General features: G+C 40.7%; 1 protein-coding gene and 1 long non-coding RNA gene across 2 annotated transcripts; both read right to left on the bottom strand.

Moving 5' to 3' along the window:
• Positions 1-208: 208 nt before the first annotated feature.
• On the bottom strand, positions 209-5,977 carry LOC112433089 (uncharacterized). The gene is made up of 5 exons (XM_076882475.1): positions 5,960-5,977; positions 4,539-4,631; positions 4,353-4,454; positions 3,488-3,589; positions 209-601 (listed from the first exon to the last, which is right to left on the bottom strand). Exons 2-5 carry the CDS (start codon positions 4,625-4,627, stop codon positions 484-486), a joined length of 411 nt encoding a protein of 136 aa, XP_076738590.1. The 5' UTR covers positions 4,628-4,631; positions 5,960-5,977; the 3' UTR covers positions 209-483.
• A 10,831-nt stretch (positions 5,978-16,808) lies between these two features.
• On the bottom strand, positions 16,809-20,338 carry LOC143416830 (uncharacterized). The gene is made up of 3 exons (XR_013097081.1): positions 20,153-20,338; positions 19,326-20,068; positions 16,809-19,164 (listed from the first exon to the last, which is right to left on the bottom strand). It is a non-coding gene; the product is annotated as an uncharacterized LOC143416830 (long non-coding RNA).
• Between the last annotated feature and the right edge of the window lie 284 nt (positions 20,339-20,622).

Genomic DNA, 20,622 nt, shown 5'->3' with positions numbered 1-20,622 from the left:
GGAGACGTGTATCAGCAACAGAGCAGCTGAGTTTGCAGAAGGAAGTCAAACTAAACCACAGGAACAATATGAGGAGATTACACACATAATAAAATACTAGCAGTAACACAGCTGCTGCAGACAAATCAGTCGTGTGATCGTGTGTGAGAGGAGAAGGACTGTAAAGGAGTTTGGTGTTAAAAGCTCTGTATGAATGTGGGAAACACCTGAGTGGAAGCTCCTCCCTACACTGTGTTTGAAGCAAAGCACAAAGGAGACACCTGCTGGAGCAGCTGGAGTCCTACAGACACTCAGCCTCTTCACTACACAAACACCTCCTACAACATCCACTCTTTCCACTCTGACTGCTGTGTTTGTGGAAACACTCCAACACACACCGCTTCACATACCAACATAGAAATGTGTGTGAAAAAGAGCTGAGCTGATATTAAACATGAGGATTTATTCAAAAATACAGAGTCAGGAACAACATCTAGACACACATTACCTCTCAGCAGCAGAAGAACAGCCTTTAAAGTTTAGACCAACATCCTTCGACTCGTTGCTCTTTAAGGAAACACAGCTGGGTTCAGGTCCAGGAGATTCTGGCCTCTTATTGATCCTAAAAGAAAAACAATAAATGTCACAGCTTCATGAGACAGGAAGGAAAAACTGGAAATATTAAATTAAAGACATGATGAACAATCTCATAAAAATAATGTACTTACTCTTTGTCACATAACAGTCTTTTGTTAAAGTTTACAATAACACCCTTGCTTAGTCTTTGCTCTGTACTGCAGTACTTGCATTGGTTTCACTGGACAAGTCTGCATGTGAATCTACAACTGATCTGACATTGTGGCACAAACACAGTAAACAAACACTACGAGCACCTTGTTTCATGTGCAGTGGCTTTCTTCTCATTCTGTTACTGAACACTGTATGAAAAGCCTCTCACTGCCAGCATCCTTCCAGCCCCACGACAACAAGACCAACTCACATCTTCACAACACCAAGAATTTTTCCCCTTTTCTTTGGAGAAACTGAGAAGCCAATAGGATTGTAGCTCAAACTTGCCCACAGTCCTGCTTCCTCCCTGCTCACTCCTACCTGTGTTGGTGCTGAGTGGACAGTCATAGCCTGCTGCTAGCATGAATGCTAAACGTACTGCTGTGGATGATCAGCAGAAAAACATGTGGTCAGTTTGACTGTTTGCTGTATTTAAAGTCTTTTTCTCAGTTCGTCTGTATTCAAAGTGCATTCGGGGCTTTAGCTGACAGCTCTTTGTGCTAACAAACTAAACTCTCTTAGTTTAAGCCAACAGACCAAACACAAAGCCTGCTGCTGCCTCCATGGGTTAGCTTGTGTGACTGGTGTTTACACCAATGAAATCTAAATCACACTACAGGGAGTGCAGAATTATTAGGCAAATGAGTATTTTGTCCACATCATCCTCTTCATGCATGTTGTCTTACTCCAAGCTGTATAGGCTCGAAAGCCTACTACCAATTAAGCATATTAGGCGATGTGCATCTCTGTAATGAGAAGGGGTGTGGTCTAATGACATCAACACCCTATATCAGGTGTGCATAATTATTAGGCAACGTCCTTTCCTTTGGCAAAATGGGTCAAAAGAAGGACTTGACAGGCTCAGAAAAGTCAAAAATAGTGAGATATCTTGCAGAGGGATGCAGCAGTCTCAAAATTGCAAAGCTTCTGAAGCGTGATCATCGAACAATCAAGCGTTTCATTCAAAATAGTCAACAGGGTCGCAAGAAGCGTGTGGAAAAACCAAGGCGCAAAATAACTGCCCATGAACTGAGAAAAGTCAAGCGTGCAGCTGCCAAGATGCCACTTGCCACCAGTTTGGCCATATTTCAGAGCTGCAACATCACTGGAGTGCCCAAAAGCACAAGGTGTGCAATACTCAGAGACATGGCCAAGGTAAGAAAGGCTGAAAGGCGACCACCACTGAACAAGACACACAAGCTGAAACGTCAAGACTGGGCCAAGAAATATCTCAAGACTGGTTTTTCTAAGGTTTTATGGACTGATGAAATGAGAGTGAGTCTTGATGGGCCAGATGGATGGGCCCGTGGCTGGATTGGTAAAGGGCAGAGAGCTCCAGTCCGACTCAGACGCCAGCAAGGTGGAGGTGGAGTACTGGTTTGGGCTGGTATCATCAAGGATGAGCTTGTGGGGCCTTTTCGGGTTGAGGATGGAGTCAAGCTCAACTCCCAGTCCTACTGCCAGTTTCTGGAAGACACCTTCTTCAAGCAGTGGTACAGGAAGAAGTCTGCATCCTTCAAGAAAAACATGATTTTCATGCAGGACAATGCTCCATCACACGCGTCCAAGTACTCCACAGCGTGGCTGCAAGAAAGGGTATAAAAGAAGAAAAACTAATGACATGGCCTCCTTGTTCACCTGATCTGAACCCCATTGAGAACCTGTGGTCCATCATCAAATGTGAGATTTACAAGGAGGGAAAACAGTACACCTCTCTGAACAGTGTCTGGGAGGCTGTGGTTGCTGCTGCACGCAATGTTGATGGTGAACAGATCAAAACACCGACAGAATCCATGGATGGCAGGCTTTTGAGTGTCCTTGCAAAGAAAGGTGGCTATATTGGTCGCTGATTTGTTTTTGTTTTGTTTTTGAATGTCAGAAATGTATATTTGTGAATGTGGAGATGTTATATTGGTTTCACTGGTAAAAATAAATAATTGAAATGGGTATATATTTGTTTTTTGTTAAGTTGCCTAATAATTATGCACAGTAATAGTCACCTGCACACACAGATATCCCCCTAAAATAGCTAAAACTAAAAACAAACTAAAAACTACTTCCAAAAACATTCAGCTTTGACATTAATGAGTTTTTTGGGTTCATTGAGAACATGGTTGTTGTTCAATAATAACATTATTCCTCAAAAATACAACTTGCCTAATAATTCTGCACTCCCTGTAATGTGTCCTCCAAGGTGTTTGGTGGGAGCACTGAGTGAAACATAAGAGCTCTGGTAAAATAACAAACAGGGCTGTGAGAGCAACTGAAGTGATAAAAATACTGTTTGAAGATAAAAACACTTTGATGTTCTCTCATCACCTAACAAAGTCCAAACCCTGTGAACTATTTTAGCTTTAATAACTGTGGATTCAGGTATCCTGAACCCATCTTTGGACATTTGTAATTAAATATTTTAAAACTCCATCAAAGACTCCTGATGTGGCTGTTTGGAGAAGGAAAAGAGGGACAAAGTGGAGCGTCGAGCTGAGGCTTCATTCACTGCAAACCTACAGTTATGTTTTCTTATTTCTGCTGTTTGCATGTTCACAGCTGAAATAAAGCTGCCTCTTTGACTTCATCCTGTTGTGTTTGGGTCCAATCCTGCCTGCCACACAGCGCTACAGGACAAAGTCTAATATTTTTATCTTTTTAATGAATCTTTGGTCATATTTATCCAGGAAAACACAAACATGTAAAGGAGTCATCACAGGTCTCTGACCTCGTTGGTCCAGGTTCAGCACTGAAGTCTGGAGGGTGATGTTTGGACCAGTCACTCCTCACAGACGGACAGCTGGATCCTGCAGACTGTGACCTCTGACCTCTGCAGACACAAACATGTTTTATTCAATGATCAATTCTCTGATAAAGTGATTGAAGCAGCTGTGGTCACACAGACTGCAGATAATGCAGCTGTTTCCTGTCAGTAACAGTCCTCTTAGATTAGAGTTCAGCTTTTTACAGGAAAACAAATGTCCCTGAATGCAACAGTGAGACACAGTCTGCCTGTGTGGCTGTGATAGCTGCCGTTAGGAGCGCTCATGTGTTTGCAGTTAGACGAGGAGATGTTACCATCATGGACACGTTAACAAATCCTGCAGCATCACGTGGCACAAACACTTTGTGTTCCTGTCATCTGCAAGCAACAGGAAGTTCATTAATAAAGGCGGGATGGAGACGCGACTGTGATGGTTCTCCTTCATCCAGCTGTTACACACATCTGGGCTCACAGGACGAGCCTTTGTCTAATACAGCAGCTGCTCTCTGAACACTTTTCTGAAGAGGAGCTGCACAAACCTTTGTTTGCTTTCTAGAGCAGCGTATCAAAGTCAAACTACCCACTGCTAGCAGCTGTTTCTATCATAGTTTAGGATCCAGATGTGTGAGGTCTAGATTTACACCTCTGATTAAAATACATAGTTAAAAACAGCCAATTGAGTCCAAATGTGTCTTAAACCAGATAAACTGACAGTTACAGCTGAGCCTGTGTGTCCTTGGAGACACTGCTCTGCTACAGAGATGCATTTTAGAAACCAGGAAACATCAAAATCATTTAAATCAGAGAGTTCTTGTTACTAACAGCTCACCTCTCTGCAGCGGACACAGGCTGGACTTTGAAATTAATGAAGTCATCTTTAGACGCGTCACTCTTACAGGACACAGAGCTGGGTGGAGGTCCAGGCTGGTTCCTGTGAATAATGATGGAGCAGTGATGTGAGTGCTGAGCTGTGACATGGAGAAGAGTCATGGACAGTTAGAGATGGTCATCTCACCTCTGAGCTTTGGTCTGGCTCTCATGTTCCCCACACAGAGTGCTTTTAGAGGGAGGGACTCCCTCCTCTCTGTCCTCACACTGATCCATGCTGCTCAATTCACATCAGCTCACACACACTTTCTACCTTCACCTGCAGAGGAAACACAAATCAGCCCAGCGACACACTGACTGACCCACTCAGCACCCACTGATTGATTCAGACACGTTTTAATCCCCAAAAGTTGATTCTGTTCATCTGGATGTTTTCAGTGGGAGAAACGTTTCATGACTCATCCAGGTGACTCCTTCAGTCTCAGCTGACTGCAGGTTTCCAACCTTATAAACAGGACATTTGCACAATGGCTGGGAGGTCATGACCATTGATCAACAACCACTGATCAATGGCCATGAGTCCCATTCACAGAGAGTTGGGGAATGTCTGCAATCACAGCATTACTAACCTAACCCTTACCTGGATGATTGAGCATCCAGACACTTTTTAATATTTTACTAATTTCTGAAGCTTTTTACCAACTTTGATCAAATTGGTCTGCTGTCATTTTATTGTTGACAAAAAGAGATTTTGAGTTTGAGTGTTGACGTTTCCATGTGGGACTGTTGCTGCAACACCAGGATGTTACTACAGAATACACTTTATATTGTGAGCACTTGGATGTTAGTCCAGTGGTCCTAAACTGACACACCTGCACCTGGATTCATTCTGACCAGATTTTAGCCCAACAGTGTTTCATACTTAATACATCAGACACAAACTCTGCAGCTGTCATTGTGTGCAGTGTGTGTGCAGTGTGTGTGCAGCGGGACACCGTGTCCTATGTGTCCTCTGGAGTTCCCTGTATTAAGCACGTAAACCTGTGACACAAAAATCACCAAACTCGGACGACCACAGACTGTTTTCCTTCCTAGTGATGAAGGAAAACGCTGGGCTGGCATGCAAAGGGGCATTTATTCCCTTCAAGGACCCGAAGCTTCATAAAGCACCTCTCCAATAGCCAAACCCACCTGTTCTCTGATTGGATTGTTAAATTTGTGATTGACATGACACTGGCCAATCAGATGAAAGGAAGAAAAATAGGGACGTACTTGTAACTTGAAACTTGAGTGCAGAGTTTCACACGTATTGCTTGGCTAAGTCCACACACAAATTATTTTTCCACCTACAAATCCTGATTTACAAGTACAAAATATTTATGACCACAATTTGAGCCCATACAGCCACAGACTGATGGAGGCAGGAGAAGCTGCCTACAGACATCAGTCAGTGGATCCACAGTAACATCGAGTTCAGCTGCTGATCATCAACTGTTTCTGTCTCGTTCCCAGACTCTGATCTCACATAAAACGAAGCAGATTTATGCTGAAACTAAGCTGCACACAGCTGATGTCAGCCAGGAAAACAGTACAGACTGCTAACGTTACCTTAACTTCGAGACGATCAACTGCGCCACAACATTCACGAAAGCGAAAGTAAAAGCGACGGAAGGAAACGATCAGAGAGGCGTTTGAGGGACGGTCAGAGTCAGGAACCTCAGAAACGCATCAGGCTGGAGTTTAATTCTGTTTTCATCTTTAGAAACATCTGGAAATAGTTATAAAAACGCTGCGTAATAAAGAAAAATAGTGTAGATTAGTTTGAGTTGTGTTTAGCTGAGCTGTGTCTTTAATCTGAAGTTCATTTTGTGGAGGAGCAGCAAGACTTTCAGTGTTACTCTCAGAGAAAGCCTCCCAAATGTCTGTTGTCTTAATAGTGGAATTATCTGGAAAATGAACCAGTTCTTATGAGCTGCTTTTCTGTATGAGCAGTCAAAGCATTTTATACAGCGTGCTTCATTCACACAAGCACTTCTTTTTCTAACAATGACACTATGATGGATGCATCGGAGAGCAAGTCGGGGTTCCACATCTTGCCCAAGGATACCGTGGCGTGCAGACTGGAGCAGCCAGGGATCAAACCTCCAACCTTCCAGTTAGTAATTCTACCTGCTGAGCTACAGTCTGTACTTCCTGAACATCACACCCTCCTTTTGTTTCTTTATTTCCAGTAGCAACCAGGACCATAATGAACCCTGACTCCAACAGACACTCAGGAGCCACCTGCCCAGTAAGTCACCCGCTAACTGCAACTATCAGAGCCCTGACCTTCTGCAGAGACGAGTCACACTGAACACAGCAAGTGTCCCTGCTCTCAGATACAAAACCTGCCTTTAAAAGTTCAGAGTAATGAAATCAGCAGTTCTGATTCTAGAATTTGTAGTCTCACACACATGTGCAGAGCACTTTTGTTGTTTTGGTTCACATCGGTTGATATTCTGCTGCAAACAACTAATGAGAACATTTTCTAAAAGCTTTGAGTGTCCATCAGGATCCTGTAGAAACAGCTTCTGGCTGCAGCCACTGTGGAGCTCCACAGTAACCGGAAACACGTAACTTCAGTTAAATCGACTTTGACAGCGAAACTAAATTGCGTTTTTGTTACTATTGATGCTGCTGAGAAATAAAAATGGTTTTAAGTTTTTTTTTAACGCTCTGGGTTTGTTCATAAAAATTCCCCTAAATTGTTCGTGGCCAAAAGTGACACTTGCTGTTTCGCTGATTCATTTATTTTTTTTACAGTACATCGCGTTGTGCGTTCTGATTGCTGTAGACCATTGTCAATCAATCTAGTCTAGTGTCTCCTGTACAGGAGCGGTCCCCAATAGGCCCACGGACCGGTCCGTGAGTCTTTTGGTACCGTTCCGCGAGAGTTGATCCTCCGGTGTGAAATGTATGGTTGTAGTTGTGTGTCTTATTTTGAAAGAACTATTTACGCGTTACCATAGTGACCAGAGAGCATTAAAAAGCAGAGAGGAGGATGTCACTGTCATTGTTGTTGGCGCACAGCTCAAGTCACGTTTATTATTATATTTACAAAACACCACAGTTTCTTTTTTTTATTCTTTTGTTGTATTTATCCGCGACACCTTAAAGGTCGTTCCCTGAAAATATCGTCTGACATTAAAGTGGTCTGTGGTGCAAAAAGGTTGGGGACTCCTGCTGTACAGTACAGAATGCGTTTAGCTGTTGAATTTACATAAATCTTCGATCGCTAGCAGTGTAACTCTGAAGTGCTGCACTGTGTGTTTGTACGTTTTCTCCCAAACAAACACAACAATGCCGACGAAACGTTTTGCACCCTCAAATGCACCTTCAGGTTTCATTCCATAATACTGGACTTATGTTTCTACGAAGGTTTGAACTCTAAGAGTGTTTAACATGATAGTGATTTATTGATTCTAACCCTAAATCTATCCAGTAATGTCTGCACATATTTTCAGTACTGATTTTAAAGTGTTTTAATCCTTCTGTCACTCAGGGAACCCAATAAGGATTCAAATACTTCAAAAGTCAACCAATGACATTGATGTGTAAGACTATTTAATAATTATTTATTGTTTATATTTCATTTATTCATTCATTCTTTGCACTGTGATTTAACCCATCTTTGTGTAAAGCAGGGGTGTCAAACTCCAGGCCTTGAGAGCCAGCGTCCTGAAGCTTTGAAATGTATCTCTGCTGCAACACACCTGAATAAAATTATTAGGTCATTAGCATGACTCTACCCTACTCAAGTAAATTTAAATAAATGTAAGTACATACCACCAGGTAGCTCCACTCGTACCCAGTGTAACGGGAAGTGAGAGGGTTAGGTTTTGGCGCTTTGAATGTTCAGTTGTGTGATGCAGCGATTAACGTTTGAGTCAAATATTGGGCTCCCTCGTGTCTTCCCTACATTCCTCCACAATGTACGTTTTTGCAAAAATGTACTTCTAGAAGTACTTTTATTGCACGATGTTCATTCACTCATGAGCTGCTGCAACATGAATCAAATGGCTGAACTGCCACCTTGGCGTGCAGTCAAGTTCTACAGTCTGCTAATGATCTAATAATAAGTATTAATATTCCTCACTCACCTTACTAAATGTTTGTGAACACAGCCAGAAACATTTGCATCACAAACACAGACTAGTGTTTATTAGCAGAAGCTTTTGGGTGGTTGCTCTCAAACCTGTGTACAAGTTGAAGCATTAATGGTCCCTTCACTGATTTCCAGGTATCCAATGTCAGGGCTAACAGATGGATTCAGACGCAGGCAGCGTTCTGGCAAGCAAAGGGTTGACAATTTATTAACACAGAAGGGAAACCACAGTGATGTGTATATACAGTGAATGGGGCAGGGCTTCAGGGCTCCAGGGGAAGGAATCCACACTCGCTCCCCACTCGGCCCAAACTCCGCCACTCCTCTTCTTACGCACACTCGCTTCTCCACAGCCACTCTCGCTCCAATTTCCACTTATGTTGACACACACAGGGATCACAGGTCAGGGTCCGCCACCAGTTCCGGGGAGATCTAAACACAAAGAGTCCAATTAGATCAATACGCCACACAACACTGAGAGAGTTTGTCTTAGGAGAGCTGAGAGCACGAACATGGGAGGTTCAACGTTCCAGTGCCGAATACTCCGTGCCGCAGCGTTAAATAGGCAAGGGGGACGCCGCCTGATCAGCAACAGGTGTAGAAATCACCGCAGATACGTGGGCCAAGGGTGAGAGCCCACAATGAGCTCCACCCAGGGAAGCAGGAGAGAAAACAAAACAAACCTGTGGCCAACATGAGCGAGCCGGAGAGGCACAGGGACCATGACAGCCAATACCAAGTGCACAAGTTCACCCCAGATGGTTCCTCTTCTCTGTAACTTGGAGGATGTGGAGTAGGCTGTATTTTAATCAAAGACATATCAATCAATCAATCAATCAATAACCATGTCTAAAAACAACACAGGTTGACCAAAGTGCTGTACACAGTAAAAGAAAAAGTAAAAAGTAGAAACAAATACACACAATGAACAAAACAAAAAATAATCCCAAATTTCGTTTTTTTTCCTGAAGGGGTCAAACACTTTTATGCAAGAATGACAGCGAGGTGAAAAACCTTCACCCGCAAGAAAACTCAAGCTGTGACTCATAGTACGAACACACACCTCACAGTAACACACTTTGTTTAATGTGAACTTTTTGCCAAGCTAGCTAATCCTGACCAACACACCAGACACAGAAGATAAAGGAACGATGTTTTACTGTTAGAGACAGAAAGGTTAAAACATTTTGGCAGAGAGCTAAAAGGGGCTAAAATTACCCAAAAAGAAATTCCATTTGACCAAAAACACTTAATTTTTAAAAAATTAAGTATATAGTTATGAATAATGAACAAATAATTAACAAACTGGGGTTTATAAATCGTGTAACACATCCTTATGGTAAGAAATTTTACCTTAATGCGTTACATGTGTTAGAAGTCAATGTATCTTTAACAATATACTCCTTATTTTATATCTCCTGATCCTTCACAGAGCTGCATGAACCTGTTGTTGATGTCAGAGAGTCAAACTCTGCTGAAGAGTGGGTTGTTTCCTGTTCAGCCACTGGTCGACCTGCTCCCACTGTAACACTCTCACAACAAGACCTCAGCTTCTCACAGTACAACACTGTCAGTGTGTCCAACACCAACGCTACATTCACTGTCACCACTACAGCTGTGCTCTCAGGTTCACGTAAACACAGCACACAGGTGGGATGTGCAGCACGAGTGCTCTCTGCTCCTCACAGAGAGGTGATGGAGACGATTCCTGAGGTCCAGCAGACGTCAGATTATCAGTGATGGTGAGAAACTGAGATGCAATAACAATGCATTGTGCTAGTATGCATTTTCTCTTTGATCAATAATTGATGTATTCATTTTGATCAGTGTCACATTTTTCCTGCTTTTTCAAGTTTCCTCCTGGATCATTGTATTAGCTGCAGTATTGGTGATGATGGTCTTTGTCAGTGTTGCTGCTCTGCAGTAGGCTACTCTTTAAAGAAAAAGACCAGATAACTTTCATTTTTCATTTCTTGTCATTTTTTTCTACACCAAAATCTATCCAATAATATCTGCATAACATTTTCTACTTGTGATTTAGTTATTAATTCTTTGCTTCATGATTCAATCGGTCTTTGTCTAGTATTAAATTTTATGTTTCCCATTTAATCCCACTGGCTTTAAAGTGTTTCACCAGATTTTTACGAAGTATTTCCAGTCTTTTGTTGTCTCTGTCCCAAATGTTCTGAAATGTGTTGCATGTATTAAAAGAAGTTGGACCAAAAAATGTACTATGTACTTACAAACTTACATTTATGAAAGCTGAACAAACATTGATGTACTTGACTTTTGTAACAGTGAAAAGGCGATCTGTTTTTATTGATAAATATATATGTTTGCATTACTGTTATTTAGATTGCCATGTTAGAACGTAGCAAACAACATTGTTTGTTCCTCTATGGTTTCTTTATTTTTACAAATCTAAATGTTTTTGGTCAAAAGATTAATAATTTCATATTGAGGTCAGATGGTCAGCAGTTTTGATGTTTTTGCAGAGATTTTATTTTTTGCAAAATAGCACAAGTAAACATTAAAAGTCGTTCCTAAATCAAGGCATTTATTATTAAGGCGGCCATTATTATGGCCCTGTGTGGAAAAAGTGATTGCCCCCTAAACCTAATAACTGGTTGGGCCACCCTGAGTAGAAACATCTGCAATAAAGCGTTTGGGATAACTGGCAATGAGTCCTTTACGAGGTGGTGGAAGAATTTCTGCCCACTCATCTTTGCAAAATTGTTGTAATTCAGCCACACTGGAGGGTTTTTGAGTATGAACCACCTTTCCAAGGTCACAGCACCTCAATCAGATTCACGTATGAACTTTGGCTAAGCCATTCCAAAGTCTTTATTTTGTTTTACTTAAGCTGCTTAGAGGTGGACTTGTTGGTGTGCTTTGGATCAAGTGCACTTCAGCTTGTGGTCGTGAACAGATGGCCAGACATTCTCCTTCAGGATCCCAGAAACTGGATTCTGTTCATCTTGACGTTGCATCTCCAGACTGAGAGATCTCAATTACTTTGTTTCTTATTTGCTTCTGAATTTCCTTGGATTGCGCCATGATGTGTAGTTTTTGAGGATCTTTTGGTCTACTCTACTTTGTCAGACAGGTCCTGTTTAAGTGATTGATTCAGCACAGGTTTGGCAGTAATCGGGCCTGGCTATGACTATGGAAAAATTGTATATTTTCTATTGATAAATGCAAATATTTTATGTCTGTTATGTGCATTGCCGTGTGGAGAATATAAGGAAAACAATTGTGTGGTTTACATTGTTTCTTCCTCTTAGATTTCTTGATTTTTTTTAAAAATTGCAATAACTTTATGTTAATTTCAGTGCACTTTCACATTTCTTTAAATTCAAACTACAGTCCTGTGAATAACTAGAAACACTTCTAGCAGCACAAATGTGAGCTAATTGTTTTCTGCTTGACTTTATCAGTCTCTCATATTGTTGTGGAGGAATGTTGGCCCACTCTTCATTACAACGTTGCTTCAGTTCTTTGAGCTTTGTGGGCATTTATTTAAGCACAGCTCTCTGAATGTCCCAGGTTGAGGTCTGGACTTTGCTTTTCAGCTATTCTGCTGTAGATTTGCTGCTGTGTTTGGGATCATTGTTCGACTGCAAGACCTAAACTTTACCTATTAAACAGTTAACTCTGTATTTTACACTTTATGTGAATATTGTTGCAGATTTCAATTATTAATGTTTTTATAACTTTGTTCTTTCTTATATTTAATATTATACAATATTTATACTTCATGTCTCTGTCTTCTTTTGAACACTCCAGCACAGCATCACTATAACTTTGTCCTCACTGACAATAAAGCTGTTTTATACATTTCATTGCAAATGTTTCAAGCAATTTGTAGCTGTATCTTAAGATATTTTGTTAATAATATAGTATTTTATATTGTTTTTTAACATGTAAAAGTCTGTTTATGTACAATTTGGTGATATTAGCCCTGATTATTGGAGGAACTTGTACATGAAGCAGATTTCTGAGACTTCAGATTTGAAGGTTGTTGTCATATAATCTAAATGATGGCAGATTAACGTTCCCTACCTCTGTCCTACAACCACAGAACTCCTTTGCATTCGACTGATAGAAATTTCAAGCTCAGTGTTAATGAAGATTTCAAAGGCCTTAGTGCAGGGTAGGGAACGTCTAAAACCTGCAGGGACACCGGCCCTCGAGGCCTGGAGTTCCCTACCGCTGCCTTAGTGTGAAAGGAATGAAGCTGTAGCGCCTCCCAGTGGTTGAAAAGAGGTACACAAGAGGTTTTTGCAACCTGCTGTTTAATGAAGGTAATCAGCTGGGACAAAGGTACATTATGAGAATAATATCTCTGACAAACCTCTACCTCAATTAAAAGATGCATTTTGATTTACATGAATGCATTTCATCTTCTCTGCAAAGGCTACACAACCTTCTTTGCCATTTGAGTGTGTCCAGTCCAGCTGAAACCAGCTCATTACTGATGGCATGAAAACGATCTGTGAGGTAACATTTTTACTGTCATTCATTCCTGTTGAAAACTTGTCACGTGTTTGCTTAGGTTCTTCTCAATAATCCTCCCGTATCCTGTGTAAAAACTACCCGAGCTTAAAGTATACAGACTGCCGGGAGGGGCGAGACGGGAATTTTCATTGCATATATATATATATTAAAATACAGATAGCAGCAGCCACGAAAACATAGGCAAGAGAGAGCATAGCAGTGTCGTAGATGTAGCCAAATAAGACAGATAAATTAAGATGGAAAATCCCCAAAACAAAACCCAATCTTTAGTGTGGGAGCATTTCCATGTCATTCCCAAAGGTGTAATTATTTTCAGCGACTGCAAACTGAACACAAACTTTTCATAACTGAGTTTGTTTCTTCAGTTGTATTTTGGTAATGCTGTTGTACAGCAGGGAAGCAAACACAAGTGCTAACGCTAACAACATCCAATCAGGATTTATTGGTTAGATCAAAGCTAACATCTGCATTACATGTGAGCACTACACATGTTATTTAACATATATAACGTATAAGATTTTTACATCTTTCTCTTTCCCTCGAGAAGAACTGCTAAAACTGTAGAAATAACATTACAGAAAAGCAGGACATGCTCAAGCAAAACATTATAGAAAGTCTGTCACGGTTCTGGGTCAGTTTGACCCAGTATTTTGAGTTGTCATGTTTTTGCAGGTTTAGTTTAGTTCCATGTGTCATTTTCTGTCTCTCTCTCTATGTCGAGTCTGCGTCTTAGTGTGATGGTTTCTTGTTCCTGTTTTATTGTGAAGGTCTGCGTCTCATGTGAGTGTGTTCAGTTTTACCTCTGTCTCGTCTTGGTGATTATTCCCAGCTGTGTCCACCACCTGTGTGTAATTCCCCTGTGTTTCTCTGTGTATTTAAGTCGTGTCCTCTGTCATTGTAGTTGCTGGTCCGTCTGTGTGTCCACCATGTCTCGCCTGTGTGTTTGTGCTCTGTAGTTTAGTTGTTTCCAGTCTAGTTTACTTCGTGCTCCATTTGCTGTTTGTCCATATTTATTTTTGTGTTCAATAAACCACCTTCACTTCTCCACTACTGCCTGCGATTGGATCCTCATTTATTATTTTCACACGGCTCTCCTCACCCGCCGTGACAGTACGGACCAGCCAGATATGGATCCAGCGGCAGTCACCCCACCTAGGGAGCTTCAGGAGGCCGTTATCGACTCTGCTTCTAAATTGATTTACCAGCTGTTAGAGCATGAGGGAGAAATATCTCTTTACACTGTGGAAGCCAGCCTACAACACCTTATTTCCAGTTACCCCTGGTTATTGGACTCACTGCGTCCGCTCGTACAGAATTTTGTTCTTCACGAGCTTCACCTACACCCCCCCGCCGCTACCGCTCGCCTGCTCATGCAGTGATATCATCAGTGACAAGTCAGGTGATAGAGGCTAATGCAAAATGGTGTTTCAGTGAGGCAGAATTTATTATGACAATACATTTTTTTTAAATACTCAGTATGAATTAAACAGGTTAAAGGTCAATGCTCTGTTGTAATATAAAGACAAAATGATTGACAGCAGCCCAGCAATATCAGTAAAACGCAAATTAGCCACATGGTGCAATGTAAGGAGCTCTGTGATTGGTTAGGAAAGGACAGACTGGCCACCTCGATTTTTCTTCACTGCACATTGATCCATAGCTTTGCTCTGTAAAGGCTAACAAAGTGCTTTTGCTTTACAAAGACATTCAGCGTCGGTATTCACTCTTTTAAAATGCCACTGAACACTGGAGTGAAATGGAGCCCTGATCCTCAGAGTTTTATTGTTGCTAACATTTCTTATAGATAGCACAGATAGTGCCCCACTGCAGTAATCACTCATGTCTAGATATTCCTGTTAAAAAGGAGTTTTTCCTCCCCACTGTAACATGGCAAACATAGCAAACGGATAATCCAGCTGAAGCTTCAGACAGCCGTCAGACAGTGAAACACTGCCATCTGCTGGACGCGAGTAACACAGACGCTGAAGGAAAAGCACTCAGAAGGAAAAGCACGCACACTTGGAAGACTTGACCATTTGCACAAAATGAATGGCTGACACTGGACAGATGAGAGAATGTGGATGGTCACACCCTCGTGCATTAAAGAGGGCTTTCAGTTCATTGAAAACACAAAACCAAACACACAAAAGACACAATGAGACAGCTGATCAGTTTGCTTCACTAAATCATCGACACAAGCCGTGTTGTAGAGGGTACTGCAGCCGTGGCAGGTTATCATCTTAATGTGGCCCTGACACTCCATCGTACGCCACAAAGCTGTGAATAAATGAAAAGCAAAGAGGCATCATCACTAACATAATAACTGTAGAAGTTATCCCGCTGCATTACATTTATCAGGATATCGTAATAAATGTTCATATGTTGCTTTGACCCATCATTGTTGTCATTAATATCGGTACGTGACACTGGACACTTCCTGTCATTCATATGTCCTGACTTTGTGATCAGTGTAGCAGCTTGAAAATAACTGCTTGGTTAACAGCAGGTGTACAGGCAGGTGCTCTGATCAAATAACATGTTTGGCTAAAGAAACAGAAAATAAAAACATGTAAATAGGAACACCCACATCTCTACTTCTTCTTCTATTTTCCATTTCACACTTACAAAAAAGTTCTCCTGCGTAGGTGTTGAGACAAATATATGTCAATTTAATACTTCAGACAGGCCCCAGAGCAGGTCTGAACAATGAGTCCACTTAAAATCAAAACTGCAATTTGAAACCATGCAATTAGCAATTTTGCAAAGAAAACTTGGCTAGGCTAAGCTAAGCTAACTGTTAGACAAAGTAAAGGAGTTGGAAGAGTAAAGGATTCTGGTTAACTCCAGTTCAACTTAACATTAAATTAAACTGACAAATATCATGTTTATATTCATATCTTAGTCTTTTGATGAGCTCTATCTTATAAATCTATTAGACTCAGACGAGGTCGGCACAGGGACAGGCCTCGGGGGTCCAGGCCCACCCGGTGAAGTCCTTCTTCCCCAACATCTTCTGATGTACTTCATTTATACATTTTGGTAATGAAGTACTTAAACTACCACCTCACTGATTAGTTATTGCAGTGTGAGTTCAGTTCAATTAATCAGGTCACAGTAGTTTAGCACTTCTACAGCAATCATGCAACCAGCAGGACTGAGGAGGACACTGGGTGGACGGGCTTTGCAGGTCAGACTTTGAAACTATCTTTTATTGTCATTACGCCAAAAGCAGTGAAATTATATGCTGTCCCATTCAGTGCAAATAAAGAATCTGTGTTTACTGACAGGACAAAGCACTGAACATGATTTCATCTGTTAACCTGGACAAATTCCAAAACAATTCCTTATTATTTCTTTTTCTTAAGTAAAACCAGTAAAAGCTTCTACTTCAAAAATATGGACTTAACACTGAGATCCTGATATTTTAGACCAGTTGAATTTAGATGATCTTTTTTAGTTCGTTCAGTTTGCTGGTTCTAACGACGACGGTCTTCATCAGTTTTAATGTCACTGTGACTCATATCTCTGCATGGCTGTTTTGTTCTGAGTGCACTGTGACAATGAAGTTAAGATCCGGTGATCAGCACAGCAGCCTGGGAGTGACTGCTTGGTTAACGACAAGGTTTACAAGACCTGATCAAATGTCACACTGGAAATATTTTGCAAGTGAAACAGCAAATGAAAAAATGTAAATATGTTAACTGGACCACCTACATTGTTTCGAGAGCAGGGGTGAACTAAAGAGTGCGACCCATCACTTCAGTTTCAGCATATAATTTCTATTTAACACTCAAAAAAATCTGTTGTACGAGTATTAAAAATATATTCACAAATGAAATTGACATGCCTGAGATGAAAACATTACTCATACAAGTTGTCAGGTAAAGTCTATAGCACTGTTACATCTAAATATGGACACTGAGCTGGGACGATGTCACAGATCTGAGCCTCTGCACCTTCACTATACGTTTGTGTATGTCAGGCCTGTCCTGTATCTCTCCACCACCTGATCCAACACACCACCAAATCCTGATCAGCTGATCATCTCTGCTCCTCTAATCACCTGAATATCCAAGTATCCGAAAGTGTCCATCGATCTGACAATACAATTGTAAAACCGATCATTGACCTGTGCCCTAATGTGTTCTGTGCACTTGTGAACACACTTCCTTATGGAGTACGTTTATTAAGGACACTCTTTCATTAGCACACAGGTTCAATAACACAACAAATAACCTCCAATAAACCTTTTAATAAACTGTCATTGGAGGCTGATGTGTTCTCTCTTGGCTTGTTTTCTTGTTGTGTGCCACACAGAAAATAAATGCATGGTGTCTTAACTCACTGATACGGGGATATCAATGAGCACAGAGTCCAGCCAACGATGGCACAAAGTCAAACCTCCTTCAAGGAAACTGGAGAGTCCAACACTGGCATTGAGGCTACCCCAACAATATCAATATGGTGTAACTTCCTGCTCTAACTCAGGCTCCTTCCCCACAAGAAAGATGATATTTTATGTACTCGAAGTCAGACCTGGAATCTGCGGGTCAGACTTCCTGGGCCCCCGACCCCTGACCTCTGAGATTTTCATGTCTTGTATTTTATAATATTTATCTTTTGTTCTCCTGCCAAAATTGTAAACACTGTCATCATGCCATATTGCACTGTTGTTCGATCAGCTTCATTAAATATACTTTTATATATACTTTTATCCTTTGTTTTGTTATACATCCATTTAAACCCTCATATGAAATTATTACAACCAACTGGTAGTAAAACAAAAATAAAAAGATTGTTCAACATTTTAACTGCAAATGGTCAAAACACTCACTTTATTTGCCAAAAATTATACTTAAAAAGGGGAAAAAGAAGTGTTAATAGTTTATTTGAAAGGTCAAAATATACCAACACATCTTTTTATTTTAAATCTATTTGTTTGTGCATTAATTTTTTTTCTAAAGCCAGATGTGGAAAAACAGGCTGCATCTACATGCAGGTTCTTGTGGTCAGTGGTCATCATATTTGCATTATCTTTCTGAGTCACAAGCAGGGAAGTGTTAAAGTTTCCTAGAAGTGGTGGGCCAGTGATGTAGGTGTGGATGCAAAGGATTATTTGAGGTGGTGCTGATCAGAAGTATAAAAATCAAAGTGTCCAGATCCAAACACACTTTGTTCCTCTGTGACAGAAGTGAACTAGAACTCACAGCAGCATCTGAACTGCAGAAGAGATCTCTGCTCATCTCCGTCTGCATTCCTCTTTTGGTAAGAACTTATTATGTATCATTTAAAATGATTTTCCTTTTAAAGCTGGGCAGCAGGCTCACGTTGAACATCTCCATAAACTGTCATAATTCTGCTGCTACACTAAACACTGCATTCGGTGAGCACACTAAACTTACGTAAGCTGTATATTTGCACGGTGAGAGACCTGTTTTTGCTGATTTGTGTTCAAATACAACAAGATCTTATTTAAACTGACTGTCAGATGTTGCCTATCCAGTTATGTAATGAACCCACTATATACATGAACCACAGACCCTTCACCACATCTTCATCACCTGCTGTTCCAGACAACCAACTTATACCTGAACCACTGCAGGTTAATCATCATCATTAGTAAAGGAAAAAAAAGGTGAGTGTCTTATTATTTTTATTTTGCAGTGTGTCATTGTTACTACAGAGCACACTGAAACATGTGACAGGAAAGAATAACTGAGTGCAGAAAGGCTTTTATATTAAATCGGATTTAAACTTTGTTCTTAATGAACCGGATCTATTATGACCTGGACTTTTATCTATAAAATGGGCTTGTGAAACCCAGAGGAAAACTCTCTCAATATATCTGTAGATATAAATATATATTTATCCAAATCACATCAAGTAAAAAAGGCAAAATGACAAAATTAAAAAAAAGAATAACAAAAAGTATAAATGAAAACACAAAATTTTAAGGCAAAAACAAATATCTTGATGTCTTAATACGATGAATATAAAATATAAAGTAATACAACAAGGTTAAATATCTAAACATTTAAACTACTTCAGCTTTTCAAAGCTTCTTTTTCCAGTTGAAAATGACATCATCACGCCTGAATCTGCTTCCAGGAGCCGTCCAGATCAGGCTTGTTCAGGATATTTAGAAATCGTCCTAACAGTTGAAAAATAAAAAATAAACAGAGAACAAAGTAATATATATGATTAGAAATAAATAAAAAAGAAAACTATAAATAAAACGACTTCTTTCATTTAAAGAAAAAGGTCTATCAGTCCTCTTGTCGTGTGTGTTTGCAGCTCACAAAGACGACTTACTGAGCTTCAGGATCCAAAAGGATGTATCTGCCAAATTCTTAATGTGGAAAAACGTCCATGTGTTTTCTTCTCCAGGAGACGATGAAGACACTGTTTGTCTGCACGATGCTCGTGCTGCTCTTTGCTTCCGGATTTTCCAAAGTGAACAATTTTCAACCAAGCGAGCACCGACCTGAAGAAACACCTTATGAAAAGTTTAGAAGACAGCATGTAGATGCTAAGATGACTGAAAAGCTGTGTAACACAGAAATATCAAATAGGAATATCTACAAACTTGACAACAGTTGTAAGGAAACCAACACATTCATCCTCAGCATTCCAGCAAAGGTCAAATCCATTTGTAGAGGTGATGGGAGGTACGATGAAAATAGCGGCATGACGTATAGTACCGCAACGTTTCACATAATTAAATGTAAGCTAAAGCATCAGGGAGCCAGGAAACCCAGCTGCCAGTATGAAGGCAGGCTTCTCACTAACAGGATCATTGTCGTGAAATGTGAAGGGAAGTTACCTGTGCACTTCAATCGGGACCTTCTACCCTCTGAGCGCAACGATGGCGAGCAACTATGAGGAAAGAGTGGTGTGGAGGGGGGCGTGGTCTGCGATGCTGCTGCAGGTCAGATGGATGTACCTGCGCTGCATTTGCTATCACGCCTCGCCAACTTAAAAGGCTTTGTGCTGTCTGAGTTGTTGGTGTTGTGGATGTGTTGGCTGGCAGTCCACAGACAGACTGATTTACACAACTGTGGAAAAAATAAAATTAATAAATAAAATAAATTGGAAAACATAGATGTGTCATTATTTCATATAGATTTCAAATAACATACCATTTGATGTCAACATGTTTTAGTTGCATTTGCAGTGCTCGTGCTGTTATATTCTTATGATTCTGTTCATTTTATGAGTGTATCCTTCAGCCTTGCTTCACATATTTACTGCTGCTTGATCAGCTTTAGTCCTGCTAGCATCAGCACAGGTAGAAACAGATCACACATCAGAGAATCGGCCGTGCATCTAAATGTAAATGGAAACTAAAAATGAAAACATAGATAACTGAGCTGAACTTCATAGATCTGAAAGTTGACCAATGCATACATAGTGCTAAAAATCAGGTATCGGGAAAATGATGTCAGGGCTCTGAGTGCGGGCAGGTGGAAATGTGGATCCAAATGCAGGACTCCGAGACGAAATGTAACTAAAACCACAGCTTTTATTGCTGGCATGAAACAAAAACAGAAACCAAACCATGAAACCAAGCAGGAACACACAGGCAGGGTCTGAGGGTACGACGCGACAC

This window comes from Maylandia zebra, linkage group LG3 (assembly GCF_041146795.1).
Source record: "Maylandia zebra isolate NMK-2024a linkage group LG3, Mzebra_GT3a, whole genome shotgun sequence".
In the NCBI taxonomy this organism is placed as follows: domain Eukaryota; kingdom Metazoa; phylum Chordata; class Actinopteri; order Cichliformes; family Cichlidae; genus Maylandia; species Maylandia zebra.
This window is presented reverse-complemented; position numbering and strand designations above follow the sequence as displayed.